This window comes from Papio anubis, chromosome 4, assembly GCF_008728515.1.
Source record: "Papio anubis isolate 15944 chromosome 4, Panubis1.0, whole genome shotgun sequence".
Taxonomy (NCBI): Eukaryota; Metazoa; Chordata; class Mammalia; order Primates; family Cercopithecidae; genus Papio; species Papio anubis.
Genome location: NC_044979.1, coordinates 91,898,910 through 91,916,098, shown reverse-complemented (window position 1 = coordinate 91,916,098; position 17,189 = coordinate 91,898,910). Strand labels below are relative to the sequence as shown.

At 40.8% G+C, this 17,189-nt stretch overlaps 1 protein-coding gene across 1 annotated transcript in view; it reads right to left on the bottom strand.

Annotated features, from left to right (window-relative positions):
• The window catches only part of DNAH11 (dynein axonemal heavy chain 11), a 410,596-nt gene that overhangs the window by 103,746 nt on the left and 289,661 nt on the right, over positions 1–17,189 (bottom strand). Inside the window, exon 63 of the mRNA XM_031665316.1 lies at positions 3,252–3,386. Within this exon, the coding sequence (XP_031521176.1) occupies positions 3,252–3,386 (135 nt within the window). The remainder of the gene's footprint in view (positions 1–3,251; positions 3,387–17,189) is intronic.

Genomic DNA, 17,189 nt, shown 5'->3' with positions numbered 1-17,189 from the left:
CTGAGATGGAATGGAGAGGGGATTTGCAGGGTGAATTATGAGTTTCTGCATAATGAACTATGCATTTCAGAGAGATAGTGTATTTCAACTTGTGGTGAATTAAATTTGTGGTAATAATTTAGGGTTTTAAAAATCTACTATAGGCTGGGTGTGGTGGCTCACGCCTGTAATCCTAGCACTTAGGGAGGCTGAGGTGGGCAGATCATGAAGTCAGGAGATCGAGACCATCCTGGCTAACATGGTGAAACCCCGCTCTACTAAAAATACAAAACAATTAGCTGGGTATGGTGGTGGGTGCCTGTAGTCCCAGCTACCAGGAGAATGGCATGAACCTAGGGGGCGGGGTGAGCTGAGATCACGCCACTGCACTCCAGCCTGGATGACAGAGCAAGACTCCTTCTCAAAAAACAAACAAAACAAACAAACAAACAAAAAAAAACTACTACAAGAAATGAGGCTATCACCTAGCTATCCTAAAACATGTTTCCCCCTTTCTTGCTAAGAGAACCCTGAATCTGAATAGGATGGTAATGCGCCCAGTTCCATGAGATGAACGGTGACTTGCTAAGCCAATGATGATAGCCCCATTCCCCCTTTTCCAGACTTTTTTTTTTTTTTGGGCAGGAGGTGTGGGGTGGAGTTAGGAGTTTATCTAGTTCTGACTAAAGAAACTTAAGTGGGGGTCTGCCAGAGAGACATTTCCAGAAAAACATAAGATTTTCTCATAAAAGGAGAAAACCCCAGCTGATATAGATTGTTCCCTTTCTCTATTGTCTCTCTGAATCTGAAGGTGTAGCAACGGTCTTGAGACCATGAGGCAAAACGCATGAGGGTGAATGACCACTTGCTAAGTGTGGAGAGGCAGAGGGCAACAAAGAGCCTAGGTGGCTGGTCACTAATCATCTAGATCAACACTGATAATGGTCTAGCCTTAGCAATTTCTGTAATATGTGAAAAATAAGCTCCCATTTGTTTGAGCCACTGTAAAAGTTAGATATCACCTCCAGCCAAATGCATTTCTAATAGTACAGTTACATATTTTAGTACAGTTATACGTTTGTCAGCTAAAGGCATTTCTAATAATACAGTTATATACTTTTTAATTATACACTGTTACTACTTTTTAGTTATATATTTTATATACTTTCTAATAGTAGTTATAGACTTTATACTTTAAAAAGTAACTACTTTATTGAGATATAATTCACATATCATGAAATTCACCCTTTAAAATATACAGTAGAGTGGTTTTTACTATCTATATAAACTTGCACAATTATCTCCTCTAGCTCATTTTAGTACATTTCCCTCACCCCAAAGACAAACCGTGTATCCAGTAGTAGTCACTCCCCAAACCCCACACCCTTGTCCAGCCTCTGGCAACCATTAGTCTATTTTGCGTCTATAAATTAGCCTGTTCTGGACATTTCATACACAGGCAGAATGTGCCTCTGTATGATATATGATATCACATATCATGTGATATGTGACCTTTTGTGTCTGGTTTCTTTCTTTTAGCATGATTTTTCAAGACTCATACATTGTAGCATAACTCAGTATTCATTTTTATAGATGCATACTATTACATTATATGGATATACATTTTATTTATCCATTTTCAATTAATGGACATTTGGGTTGTTTCTATTTTTAGCTATTATGAATAATACTGCCATGAACATTTGCATATGAGCTTTTTAATGGACGTTTATTTTCTTTTTTTGTTTTTGTTTTTTTTTTTTTTGAGACGGAGTCTTGCTCTGTCACCCAGGCTGGAATGCAGTGGCCGGATCTCAGCTCACTGCAAGCTCCGCCTCCCGGGTTCACGCCATTCTCCTGCCTCAGCCTCCCGAGTAGCTGGGACTACAGGCGCCCGCCACTTCGCCCGGCTATTTTTTTGTATTTTTTAGTAGAGACGGGGTTTCACCGTGTTAGCCAGGATGGTCTCGATCTCCTGACCTCGTGATCCGCCCGTCTCGGCCTCCCAAAGTGCTGGGATTACAGGCTTGAGCCACTGCGCCCGGCCTTGGACGTTTATTTTCATTTATTTGGGGTATATACCTATGAGTAGATGATTGCATCACATGCTAACTTCATGTTTAATGTTTTGAAGAACTGCAGAACTGTTTTTCAAAGAGGCGGAACCATTTTACATTCCAACCAGCATTTCTCCATGTCGTTTGCCAATACTATTACTGTCCATATTTTTTATTACAGTCATCCTGGTGGTTATGAAGTGGTATCTTGTTGTGGTTTTAATTTGCATTTCCCTAATGACTAATGGAGTTGAGCATCTTTTCATGTGCTCTCTGCGTATTTTGTATGGCAAAATGTCTATTCAAATCCTTTTCTTATTTTAAAATTTCGTTATTTATCTCTTTGACTTTTGTTAGGAAATACTTGAACATACATTATGTCTTTTGAGCATCATCACAACCTTGTAAGGGAAACATTATCCACATCCCTGTTTTAGACACAAGAAAACAAAGTTGAAGACATTCGGTGATTTCCCCAGAACTGTTGAATGCCACATTGTAGAGCAAACACAATCTGTGAACACTGATGTCACAGAACAGATGTTCCTCTACCACTCACGTTCAAGCAAGAGAATGTTAATAAGAATTATAAAAAACCTTTACCTGATGTAATAACTACTAACATTAGCATGTCAGTCACCTATAAAAAGAGGTAACAACAAAACCATAAGCCAACCAGGTTTCACTTGAAAGAAATCATTTGCTGGTAGAATTCAATGGCAAATGTATATTAAAAGGATAAGACAACAGTTCAATTTCACAATTATCTAGCAGCCATCCTGAGTTTTATAACCTATTTCAAGAAAACCATGCTTTATTTTCATTTTTAAAGGATTTTTTCACAATGTGGTAAGAAAGGAAGGAAGGAAGGGAGAAAGTAGAAAAAATAAATACATAACCCACCCACAGCTGATGTACTCCATTGTCTTAAAGTGGATACAAGACCACTAACTTCTGATAAAGTATATGTCTTCCCTGTTTTCATTGGAGATCAGACTGATGGCACACTGGGTTCAGGACTATATATTAAAAGATATTTATTTGATCATTTCTTCCTTCTGGTGGGTTAGAGCCACAGTATGAGTGATTTTTAAATATTATCCTTTGTTGTTAATTCCATGTCTATTTAGTTATTATTGGTGGCAAATAATAAAATTCCCACGAGCAGATCTGAATATTTTAGTTAGAATGTTTGGAAGAAAAGATTTAACTTGCCTCAAGTTCCTTGACAAGTCTGTTAGCTAATTTGATGGTTTTGTCGGTTTGGTTCACCTCTTCTTGACACCGGACTTTCTCAGCTGTTGCTTTTTCAAATGATGCTGTGAGTCTGCTCAGATTTCGATCCAGATCCTGAATCAGAATTGAATTAACTTCTCAGTCATTTTTAGTTAAAACAGAGAGATTACAATCATCTTAAAACATCTGTTACTGTAAGGTAAATGGACAAACCTCTTACCCCCATTAACCTTTGTCCCTTTACCATACGTATTTTAGGAAAGAAGGAAAAGAAGGATATAATGAAATAAACACATCAGTGCCACTATAAACTAACAGCTCACGATGTGGTCTTCTTCCCTTTCATCTCCACTGGGCAGAATGCAAGGAGCCACTGGGGTGAATGGAAGAGCCCTGAAGATGCAAATGTGGTGTAGGTGCACTATCATTCCCCTCTGCTCTTCTTGCACCTAAGCCTCATCCTCCAATACCAGCTTTATTAAAGACAAGAGTGACTTGTTTTGTTTCTCACCTACTGATTCTTTTCTCTTTGGGTTCATAATTCAGGCAGTGAAGAGGGGTGTTAATTACTAAGCCCTTTAGACCTGGCTAGGCCAATCAGATTTTTCTTTTTCTTCTTTTTTTTTGGAATGAGTATTGCTCTGTTGCCCAGGCTGAGTGCAGTGGTGCAATCTCAGCTCACTGCAACCTCTGCCCCCCAGGTTCAAGTGATTCCTGTGCCTCAGCCTCCTGAGTAGCTGGGATTACAGGTGTGCACCACCACGCCCAGCTAATTTTTGTAGATTTAGTGGAGATGAGGTTTCGCCATGTTGGCCAGGCTGGTCTTGAATTCCTGGCCCCAAGTGATCCACCCACCTCGGCCTCCCAAAGTGCTGGGATTACAGGCATGAGCCACTGTGCCTGGCCCACATTTTTCTCTTCTGGAGGTAGGAATTGAAACTCAGAGATAATCCATTGTCTTTAGCATTGAAAGACCTTGGAGGATGTGTGAATCAGAGGGCTTCATTTAAAGAGGGAACACCTTCCACCAGGGCACAGAAAAAATAGAGAAAACCATTGTGGAGAAAGAGAAAAGGATGAAAGGGACGTACAAAGAGAAGCAAGATGAGAAGTCACACAGCCCTAGAGACTCCAAGAGAAGTTCATGGCAGCTTCTTGTTTCCTAGATCTCTTGGGGCCCCTGGTCACCTTTTGTCCAGGAGTTTGTCTTTGTCTCCTTTTTGGCTAAGGTGTTTTGAATGAGTTCATATCACTTATAGCCAGGAAGTCTTGACTGAGATGTCAAATGCTTGTGAGACTCCTCACTATGGTATCTTGCTAGCATATTAAGTTCCAACAAACCTAATAAGATTTATAACATTGCTTTTGTAGGTGCATGCAAAGTTCCTAGAAACTTTAGCAAGAAAACTTGCAGAATATAACCTATTAATAATTTAAGAGACCATATTTGTCGATGACCCAGTTATTTCACCATTACTTTATATTGCTAAAGCAGTATATATATATACATAAATATGTATATACATCAAATTTAAGATTAATATGTAAAATAGCATCAAATTTATGAGAATTGATGGAGATATTATACATCACTAGTTAGAAATAAGTTTGAAATATTGCAGGGTGTGGTGGCTCATGCCTGTAATCCCAGCACTTTGGGAGGCTGAGGCGGGCGGATCACGAATACAGAAGTTCGAGACCAGCCTGGCCAACATGGTGAAACCCCATCTCCACTAAAAATACAAAAATTAGCCAGGTGTGGTGGCGGGCACCTGTAATCCCAGCTACTCTGGAGGCTGAGGCAGGAGAATCGCTTGAGCCTGGGAGGCAGAGGTTGCAGTGAGCCGAGATTGAGCCATTGCACTGCAGCCTGGGAAACAAGAACAAGATCCCATCTCAAAAAAAAAAAAAAAAAAAGATGGAAATAAAAATATTACAGGTCTGAGGGCGGAGCAAGATGGCCGAATAGGAAAAGCTCCAGTCTCCAACTCCCAGCGCCAGCGACACAGAAGACCGGTGATTTCTGCATTTTCAACTGAGGTACTGGGTTCATCTCACTGGGGAGTGCCGGACGATCGGTGCTGGTCAGCTGCTGCAGCCCGACCAGCGAGAGCTGAAGCAGGGCGAGGCATCGCCTCACCTGGGAAGCGCAAGGGGGAAGGGAATCCCTTTTCCTAGCCAGGGGAACTGAGACACACAACACCTGGAAAATCGGGTAACTCCCACCCCAATATTGCGCTTTAAGCAAACAGGCACACCAGGAGATCATATCCCACACCTGGCCGGGAGGGTCCCACGCCCACGGAGCCTCCCTCATTGCTAGCACAGCAGTCTGTGATCTACCGGCAAGGCAGCAGCGAGGCTGGGGGAGGGGCGCCCGCCATTGCTGAGGCTTAAGTAGGTAAACAAAGCTGCTGGGAAGCTCCAACTGGGTGGAGCTCACAGCAGCTCAAGGAAACCTGCCTGTCTCTGTAGACTCCACCTCTGGGGACAGGGCACAGCTACACAACAACAACAACAACAACAACAAAGCAGCAGAAAACTCTGCAGACGCAAACGACTCTGTCTGACAGCTTTGAAGAGAGCAGTGGATCTCCCAACACGGAGGCTGAGATCTGAGAACGGACAGACTGCCTGCTCAAGTGGGTCCCTGACCCCTGAGTAGCCTAACTGGGAGATATCCCCCACTAGGGGCAGTCTGACACCCCACACCTCACAGGGTGGAGTATACCCCTGAGAGGAAGCTTCCAAAGCAAGAATCAGACAGGTACACTCGCTGTTCAGAAATATTCTATCTTCTGCAGCCTCTGCTGCTGATACACAGGCAAACAGGGTCTGGAGTGGACCTCAAGCAATCTCCAACAGACCTACAGCTGAGGGTCCTGACTGTTAGAAGGAAAACTATCAAACAGGAAGGACACCTACACCAAAACCCCATCAGTACATCACCATCATCAAAGACCAGAGGCAGATAAAACCACAAAGATGGGGAAAAAGCAGGGCAGAAAAGCTGGAAATTCAAAAAATAAGAGCACATCTCCCCCGGCAAAGGAGCGCAGCTCATCGCCAGCAACGGATCAAAGCTGGACGGAAAATGACTTTGACGAGATGACAGAAGAAGGCTTCAGTCCATCAAATTTCTCAGAGCTAAAGGAGGAATTACGTACCCAGCGCAAAGAAACTAAAAATCTTGAAAAAAAAGTGGAAGAATTGACAGCTAGACTAATTAATGCAGAGAAGGTCATAAACGAAATGAAAGAGATGAAAACCATGACACGAGAAATACGTGACAAATGCACAAGCTTCAGTAACCGACTCGATCAACTGGAAGAAAGAGTATCAGCGATTGAGGATCAAATGAATGAAATGAAGCGAGAAGAGAAACCAAAAGAAAAAAGAAGAAAAAGAAATGAACAAAGCCTGCAAGAAGTATGGGATTATGTAAAAAGACCAAATCTACGTCTGATTGGGGTGCCTGAAAGTGAGGGGGAAAATGGAACCAAGTTGGAAAACACTCTTCAGGATATCATCCAGGAGAACTTCCCCAACCTAGTAGGGCAGGCCAACATTCAAATCCAGGAAATACAGAGAACGCCACAAAGATACTCCTCGAGAAGAGCAACTCCAAGACACATAATTGCCAGATTCACCAAAGTTGAAATGAAGGAAAAAATCTTAAGGGCAGCCAGAGAGAAAGGTCGGGTTACCCACAAAGGGAAGCCCATCAGACTCACAGCAGATCTCTCGGCAGAAACTCTCCAAGCCAGAAGAGAGTGGGGGCCAATATTCAACATTCTTAAAGAAAAGAATTTTAAACCCAGAATTTCATATCCAGCCAAACTAAGTTTCATAAGTGAAGGAGAAATAAAATCCTTTACAGATAAGCAAATGCTTAGAGATTTTGTCACCACTAGGCCTGCCTTACAAGAGACCCTGAAGGAAGCACTCAACATGGAAAGGAACAACCGGTACCAGCCATTGCAAAAACATGCCAAAATGTAAAGACCATCGAGGCTAGGAAGAAACTGCATCAACTAACGAGCAAAATAACCAGTTAATATCATAATGGCAGGATCAAGTTCACACATAACAATCTTAACCTTAAATGTAAATGGACTAAATGCTCCAATGAAAAGACACAGACTGGCAAACTGGATAAAGAGTCAAGACCCATCAGTCTGCTGTATTCAGGAGACCCATCTCACACGCAGAGACATACATAGGCTCAAAATAAAGGGATGGAGGAAGATTTACCAAGCAAATGGAGAACAAAAAAAAGCAGGGGTTGCAATCCTAGTCTCTGATAAAACAGACTTTAAACCATCAAGATCAAAAGAGACAAAGAAGGCCATTACATAATGGTAAAGGGATCAATTCAACAGGAAGAGCTAACTATCCTAAATATATATGCACCCAATACAGGAGCACCCAGATTCATAAAGCAAGTCCTTAGAGACTTACAAAGAGACTTAGACTCCCATACAATAATAATGGGAGACTTCAACACTCCACTGTCAACATTAGACAGATCAACAAGACAGAAAGTTAACAAGGATATCCAGGAATTGAACTCATCTCTGCAGCAAGCAGACCTAATAGACATCTATAGAACTCTCCACCCCAAATCAACAGAATATACATTCTTCTCAGCACCACATCGTACTTACTCCAAAATTGACCATATAATTGGAAGTAAAGCACTCCTCAGCAAATGTACAAGAACAGAAATTATAACAAACTGTCTCTCAGACCACAGTGCAATCAAACTAGAACTCAGGACTAAGAAACTCAATCAAAACCGCTCAACTACATGGAAACTGAACAACCTGCTCCTGAATGACTACTGGGTACATAACGAAATGAAGGCAGAAATAAAGATGTTCTTTGAAACCAATGAGAACAAAGATACAACATACCAGAATCTCTGGGACACATTTAAAGCAGTGTGTAGAGGGAAATTTATAGCACTAAATGCCCACAAGAGAAAGCAGGAAAGATAAAAAATTGACACTCTAACATCGCAATTAAAAGAACTAGAGAAGCAAGAGCAAACACATTCCAAAGCTAGCAGAAGGCAAGAAATAACTAAGATCAGAGCAGAACTGAAGGAGATAGAGACACAAAAAACCCTCCAAAAAATCAATGAATCCAGGAGTTGGTTTTTTTGAAAAGATCAACAAAATTGACAGACCACTAGCAAGACTAATAAAGAAGAAAAGAGAGAAGAATCAAATCGACGCAATTAAAAATGATAAAGGGGATATCACCACCGACCCCACAGAAATACAAACTACCATCAGAGAATACTATAAACACCTCTACGCAAATAAACTGGAAAACCTAGAAGAAATGGATAATTTCCTGGACACTTACACTCTTCCAAGACTAAACCAGGAAGAAGTTGAATCCCTGAATAGACCAATAGCAGGCTCTGAAATTGAGGCAATAATTAATAGCCTACCAACCAAAAAAAGTCCAGGACCAGATGGATTCACAGCTGAATTCTACCAGAGGTACAAGGAGGAGCTGGTACCATTCCTTCTGAAACTATTCCAATCAATAGAAAAAGAGGGAATCCTCCCTAACTCATTTTATGAGGCCAACATCATCCTGATACCAAAGCCTGGCAGAGACACAACAAAAAAAGAGAATTTTAGACCAATATCCCTGATGAACATCGATGCAAAAATCCTCAATAAAATACTGGCAAACCGGATTCAACAACACATCAAAAAGCTTATCCACCATGATCAAGTGGGCTTCATCCCTGGGATGCAAGGCTGGTTCAACATTCGCAAATCAATAAACATAATCCAGCATATAAACAGAACCAAAGACAAGAACCACATGATTATCTCAATAGATGCAGAAAAGGCTTTTGACAAAATTCAACAGCCCTTCATGCTAAAAACGCTCAATAAATTCGGTATTGATGGAACGTATCTCAAAATAATAAGAGCTATTTATGACAAACCCACAGCCAATATCATACTGAATGGGCAAAAACTGGAAAAATTCCCTTTGAAAACTGGCACAAGACAGGGATGCCCTCTCTCACCACTCCTATTCAACATAGTGTTGGAAGTTCTGGCTAGGGCAGTTAGGCAAGAGAAAGAAATCAGGGGTATTCAGTTAGGAAAAGAAGAAGTCAAATTGTCCCTGTTTGCAGATGACATGATTGTATATTTAGAAAACCCCATTGTCTCAGCCCAAAATCTCCTTAAGCTGATAAGCAACTTCAGCAAAGTCTCAGGATACAAAATTAATGTGCAAAAATCACAAGCATTCTTATACACCAATAACAGACAAACACAGAGCCAAATCATGAATGAACTTCCATTCACAATTGCTTCAAAGAGAATCAAATACCTAGGAATCCAACTTACAAGGGATGTAAAGGACCTCTTCAAGGAGAACTACAAACCACTGCTCAGTGAAATCAAAGAGGACACAAACAAATGGAAGAACATACCATGCTCATGGATAGGAAGAATCAATATCGTGAAAATGGCCATACTGCCCAAGGTAATTTATAGATTCAATGCCATCCCCATCAAGCTACCAATGAGTTTCTTCACAGAATTGGAAAAAACTGCTTTAAAGTTCATATGGAACCAAAAAAGAGCCCGCATCTCCAAGACAATCCTAAGTCAAAAGAACAAAGCTGGAGGCATCACGCTACCTGACTTCAAACTATACTACAAGGCTACAGTAACCAAAACAGCATGGTACTGGTACCAAAACAGAGATATAGACCAATGGAACAGAACAGAGTCCTCAGAAATAATACCACACATCTACAGCCATCTGATCTTTGACAAACCTGAGAAAAACAAGAAATGGGGAAAGGATTCCCTATTTAATAAATGGTGCTGGGAAAATTGGCTAGCCATAAGTAGAAAGCTGAAACTGGATCCTTTCCTTACTCCTTATACGAAAATTAATTCAAGATGGATTAGAGACTTAAATGTTAGACCTAATACCATAAAAATCCTAGAGGAAAACCTAGGTAGTACCATTCAGGACATAGGCATGGGCAAAGACTTCATGTCTAAAACACCAAAAGCAACGGCAGCAAAAGCTAAAATTGACAAATGGGATCTAATTAAACTAAAGAGCTTCTGCACAGCAAAAGAAACTACCATCAGAGTGAACAGGCAACCTACAGAATGGGAGAAAATTTTTGCAATCTACTCATCTGACAAAGGGCTAATATCCAGAACCTACAAAGAACTCCAACAAATTTACAAGAAAAAAACAAACAACCCCATCAAAAAGTGGGCAAAGGATATGAACAGACATTTCTCAAAAGAGGACATTCATACAGCCAACAGACATATGAAAAAATGCTCATCATCACTGGCCATCAGAGAAATGCAAATCAAAACCACAATGAGATACCATCTCACACCAGTTAGAATGGCGATCATTAAAAAGTCAGGAAACAACAGGTGCTGGAGAGGATGTGGAGAAATAGGAACACTTTTACACTGTTGGTGGGATTGTAAACTAGTTCAACCATTATGGAAAACAGTATGGCGATTCCTCAAGGATCTAGAACTAGATGTACCATATGACCCAGCCATCCCATTACTGGGGATATACCCAAAGGATTATAAATTATGCTGCTATAAAGACACATGCACACGTATGTTTATTGCAGCACTAGTCACAATAGCAAAGACTTGGAATCAACCCAAATGTCCATCAGTGACAGATTGGATTAAGAAAATGTGGCACATATACACCATGGAATACTATGCAGCCATAAAAAAGGATGAGTTTGCGTCCTTTGTAGGGACATGGATGCAGCTGGAAACCATCATTCTTAGCAAACTATCACAAGAACAGAAAACCAAACACCGCATGTTCTCACTCATAGGTGGGAACTGAACAACGAGATCACTTGGACTCAGGAAGGGGAACATCACACACCGGGGCCTATCATGGGGAGGGGGGAGGGGGGAGGGATTGCATTGGGAGTTATACCTGATGTAAATGACGAGTTGATGGGTGCAGCAGACTAACATGGCACAAGTATACATATGTAACAAACCTGCATGTTATGCACATGTACCCTACAACTTAAAGTATAATAATAATAAATAAATTAAAAAAAAAATATTACAGGTCTATTTTGGGTTATTAAGGGTACTTACAGTTTATCAAACACAGAAGCACATGAAAGCTCTAGTATCAGACTCCGTGGGTTGATATTTGAATGCTGCTACCAGCTAAGCAGTATCAAGTTGGGGCTATTTATTTACCTTCTCTATGCTTCAACTTCAGTATCTTAAAAATGGAATTAATAACGTTACCTAGCTCAAAGGGGTGTTTTTTTGAGGATTAAGTTTGATGATTCATAGAATAATACCTAGGACAGTGGAAGGCAAAGGTTCTTAAAATTTTTGGTCTCAAAACTCTTTTACCTTCAGATCCCTACAGGGCACTGGTTCATACATATGATATCCAGTAATATTTATGGTATTAGAAGTTAAAACTGACAAAAATTTAAAAATTAATTTAAGAATATGAATTAACTCACCATATATTAGCATAATTTTATTAAAAATAACAATATTACCCAAACAAAATTAATGAAAAATGGAATTTAGATTTTTGTGAACCTAATTTTAATGTCTGATTTAACAGAAGGCTGTCAGATTCTTATACCTGCTACTGCGTTCAATCTGTTGAGGTGCTGCATGTCATACAACCGCTGAAAAGCTCTGCTCTGTGCTTGCTGGAGAATGAAGGTGAATAAAGCAGACCATGCCTTATATAACTTGCAGGAAAGGAAACCGAGACAAAAATCAGCTGAGTGATTTGCTATAGTTCCACTAGCTAGTGAGCAGAAAAAAAACAAGGCTATGAACCCAAACCTTCTGAGTCCTGGACCAATTTAATGGAAGGCATTTAACAAAAGAGATGTTTGAGAAGGTCCAGTTGTGAAGAGACAGAGCAAATACTTCCAGGCTTCCCAGTCAGATCACACATGGTATACTGTATAGTTAACAGTATCCAGCTTTGAGTTTAAAAATGTCTTGGTTCTGCCAGATACGGTGGCTCACACCTATAATCCTAGCACTTTTTGGGAGGCTGAAGTGACCTGAGGTGAGGACTTCAAGATCAGCTTGGCCAGCAGGGTGGGACTCCATCTCTACTAAAAATACAAAAAATTAGCCTGGTGTGGTGGCGCATGCCTGCAGTCCAGCTACCCGGGAGGCTGAGGCACAAGAATTGCTTGAACCTAGGGGTAAAGGTTGTAGTGAGCTGAGATGGTGCCACTGCACTCCAACCTGGATGATGGAATGAGACTGTCTCAAATGAATGAATGAGTGAATGAATGAATGTATGTATGTATGTCTTGGTTTTAGTTCCTCTACCTCTTACTGGTCCTGGTGGTGTGGGCTCATTTTTCACTTTATGTGAGCTTTATATTTTCTCATTTGTAAAATGGGGCTACCACTACTAACATCTACTTCATAGGTAGGTGTGCTATGGAATCAAATGTGTTAATGCATGTAAAATATGGCACAGCACATTCAGCAAGCACATGTGAAGTTAGCTTGGTCTGCAAATATTGGAGTTTATTTCAAATGGGATACAAATTTGCTCTGGTTCATTTTTTCATTGAATGGAAACGTAACTTAATGGCAAATGTTTGAACCTGGGAGGTGGAGGTTGTAATGAGCTGAGAATGCGCCACTGCAGTCCAGCCTAGGCAACAAGAACGAAACTCCATTTCAAAAGGAAAAAAAAAAAAAAAAAAAGGTTCAAAGCAAATACATAATCATCAAGATGATTTTACTGTAAAATAAATAAGATTAGGTTTCCAAAATATTTTCTGAGGGTCTTAATATTGCTTGTACCTTTCTCCTTGTTTTCAAAAAATTTTTCTGTATAGAAAACTCTATTCTTGCTGTTTTTCTTTTCTCACCACCCGTTCTCTCCTTCATCTATTTTAATCTGACTGTTATTCCTATCACTTTTTTCTTTGTTTTTTTCCTACCATTTTACTGAAACATATGTGATACAAACCACCTATGACTCTGATAAACAAGCTTCATTCTCTCAAGTTACTAATCACTGTTTGAAAAACAAACAAAGGCCGGGCACGGTGGCTCAAGCCTGTAATCCCAGCACTTTGGGAGGCCGAGACGGGCGGATCACGAGGTCAGGAGATCGAGACCATCCTGGCTAACACGGTGAAACCCCGTCTCTACTAAAAAATACAAAAAAATAGCTGGGCGATGTGGCGGACGCCTGTAGTCCCAGCTACTCAGGAGGCTGAGGCAGGAGAATGGCGTAAACCCGGGAGGCGGAGCTTGCAGTGAGCTGAGATCCGGCCACTGCACTCCAGCCTGGGCGACAGAGCGAGACTCCGTCTCAAAAAAAAAAAAAAAAAAGAAAAACAAACAAACAAACAAACAATAACAACTAACAGTTACTGATCCTCTAGCAAGCACCCAGCACTACTATAAGTATTTTCCATGTGTTAATGCATTTGATCAGTTCGGTAAGTCTCAGAGAGAGGTTTTCATTTTATAGGTGAGGAAATTCGAGAGTCAATAAGGCAAAAAAGTTACTCAAGCTCACAGTGACGGGAAGTACTGGGCTAAGATGTGACACGTGATGTTTGGCCCCACAGCCTATGCTCAGATGCACTGTGGTATCTGCCCTCTTTACTGTTTGTTCCAGGTGATGGTTCCCTTCGGCCCCCATGACAACAATCTCTCTTGGCTCCTCATTCACCTTCCTAACCATGTCTTTTTCTTGCTCTTTCAGATATCATCATTCTGTATCCAGTTTATAAACTGTTTGTAATCCAAGTTTCTCTCCTTGACTTTGTTTTCATTCTGCTTCCCTCACCCATGTTCATTCTGCCTCCAGTCTCTTCCCCTTTGTTTGTTGGCCCACAGTTATCTTTCCAAAAGGTAAATGTGATCAGTTTATCCCTCCTGCCCCCAACTGCAGTTCTTCAACTGCTCTCCCTGTCTGACAGCGGCAGTTCTCATATACAGCTCACAGATCCCTACTGGGGCTAGTTTATTCTGTTAGAGCTCACTGAATCTACGTTTGCCTTAGTCATTGTCTGTAACATAGTTAAAAGAAAATATAACTACTATTCATGACTGTCTGGGACTTTTTTTTGGCATTAAGAGTCTTCAATATTAGGGAGCTTAGTATATTCTGGCCTATAGGACAAACACTTACTTCTTAACCAACCCCTTGCAACTTCCTGTGTGATCATGTCCCTGCCTCATTTTTCACCACAAGTGACCCCACACAGTGACATTTATACTCTATTCTTCAGCCATGTTGAGGTACTTATTGTCCACAGGACACAAGACCCTCTTTCTTGAAATACCCTTTCCCTATCTTCTGGGTGAAAACCTATTCATCTTTTAAGACTTGATTCAAGAGGAAACTGCTTCTCCAAACCTTTCCTGAGCACCCAACCACATCCTCACCTGCAGAACTGACCAACGCCATTCTTTGCACTCCAGTGGCAGCCAGTGCAACCTCCCTTGGCAGCACTTAGCAAATTAAACAGCATTTAGTAAATCTGTAAGAGTTTTCAGAGCAGAGACTGAGCCTTCTGTGTCCCCCTGACTCCAGTGCCTAGTCCAGTGTTACAAAATGTTTGTTAACTGTTAAAAGGAAAGTGAGTCCTTCAACTAGAATAAACCTTTAGTTAAAATATAATATATGGTTCTGTTTGTCAATTTAACTAATAGTTTTTGAGTTCCTCTCATGTGTCAGGTGCTAGGCATAAAAAGTTAGAAGACTTTAAGGAGCTCACAGTGTGGAAGACAAAGGAAATGAAAGTTCACATGTTAGGATGAAGTGTACAACTGATGTGTAGGGTGTGTGGAATAATAGGGAAACTGATCAAGTATTTTCTCCAAGGAGTTCCCCTAAAGTCCAAGCTTGATCTAGGAGAACAGCGAGAATTAGCAGATGATAAAGTACCAGATCCCAAATAGCTTTCAGTGTTAGTACACAGCAAAGGTCAGTACCCACTAGGTACTAGGTACTAGGACCCACACACCAAATCTAGCAGCCATCTGGTTTTGTGTGGCCTATGAGTAAAGAATGGATTTTACATTTTTAAATGTCAAATGTAAAAAATATTAACCTTTACCTGAGAACAGTTGTGCAAAGATTTGAGAACACAGAGGGATATCACCAAAATGGCAGAGTCGAAGTAATCTGGCTTCACTCTCGCCTACAGAAAACCCAAAACAAATATCCAGCGCTAAGACTATCACCAGCAACATCCCAGAACTCAAATCTGAGGCTGAGACGTTACCCAGAGCTGCAGAGAAATAAAACACTCTGAGCAGTAGAAGAAAGAACGTCTCTATCTGCAATGCCCCTACCCAAATTTACTCAGGCACTGCACGTAGAAAATGCCCCCTAGACTCATGGTTTCTACACTGGAGAAAGTGAGACTGAGGTGGGCAGTCATTTTCCCCACTCAGCCACCTTACATTCCCTTGCAGGAAAACTGCTTTTTACCTCAACCCGTGGGAAGTATTCTAAGTGTCTATAGAGACAAAAATCCCTGAAAGCATCTAGTGATAAAGAGCGAAGGTGAGACTAGCAACTGCAACCCATGAAACTCTGCTCTTTATCTCAGCCAAAGGCGATGCCAAATCAGAGTGGCTTTTCAACAGCACCACACTGTATGAGGCACACTCCATGGGTCTTCTGGGCACAAAGCCCCTAGCTAGCTTTTCCACAAAGTCAGAGTATTTTTGGGGGGCCCCTTACCCTCAATTTAGGATGGTCAGTACTTCGAGCATTTCTAAGAGTCAAGGCAAACCTGGGCTTAATGTTCCATATAGTGCTGAAAAGGAAGCAGTGTCTAGAATTAAGGAACTCAACAGGTGAATACAAATAACCTCTAAGCAAACATACTCTAGAAAGACCAAAATAAGCCAGTCAGCAAAGACTGGCATAAATAACTAATCCTTCAGTGTAAAGCCATAGATGTATGTCCACAAGAAACAGCAGCAAACAGGGAGCCATGACCTCTCCAAACAAAGCAAGGAGTGAATGACCAACTCTAATGAGATGATGATATGGGAGCTCTCAGATCAATAATTCAAAATAGTAGTTTGAGAAAACTCAGCCAACTCCAAGATAATACAAAAAAGCAATTCATAAATTTATCAGAAGTTTAAGAGATTGAAATAATTTTTAAAAAGTCAAACAGAAATCCTGAAACTGAGAAATACATTTGCTGAAGTAAAAAATGAATTTGAGGCTTTAAAGAGCAGAATGAGTAAAGCAGAAGAAAGAATCAGTAATTTCAAAGACAGGCTATTTGAAAATATGCAGAGGTGAAAAAAGGAAAAATGATGAAATGAACAAATGTCTACAGAGAATGACCTCAAAAGAGCACATCTAACAGTCACTGAAGTTCAAGAGGGAGTTTGAAAAGAGCAAGATGCAGAAAGCTTGTTCAAAGAAAGAAGTATATATAGTAAACATGAAAAGATCTAAGTGCAGAGAGAGACTGAAATACAATAATAGTAGGGGACTTCAACACCCCACCCTCACTAATAGACAGATCATCCAGACATGAAATCAACAAAGAAACATCAATGATAAGCTAAACACTAGACCACATACGTCTAAGTGACATTTATAGAACATTTCATTGAACAGCTGCAGAATACAAATTCTTTTCTTTTTTTGCGACAGAGTCTCACTCTGTCACCCAGGCTGGAGTGCAATGGCATGATCTCGGCTCACTGCAGCCTCCGCCTCCTGGCTTCAAGCAATTCTCCTGCCTCAGCCTCCTGAGTAGCTGGGACTACAAGCACGTGCCACCACGCCCAGCTAATTTTTGTATTTTTAGTAGAGATGGGGTTTCACCATGTTGGCCAGGATGGTCTTTATCTC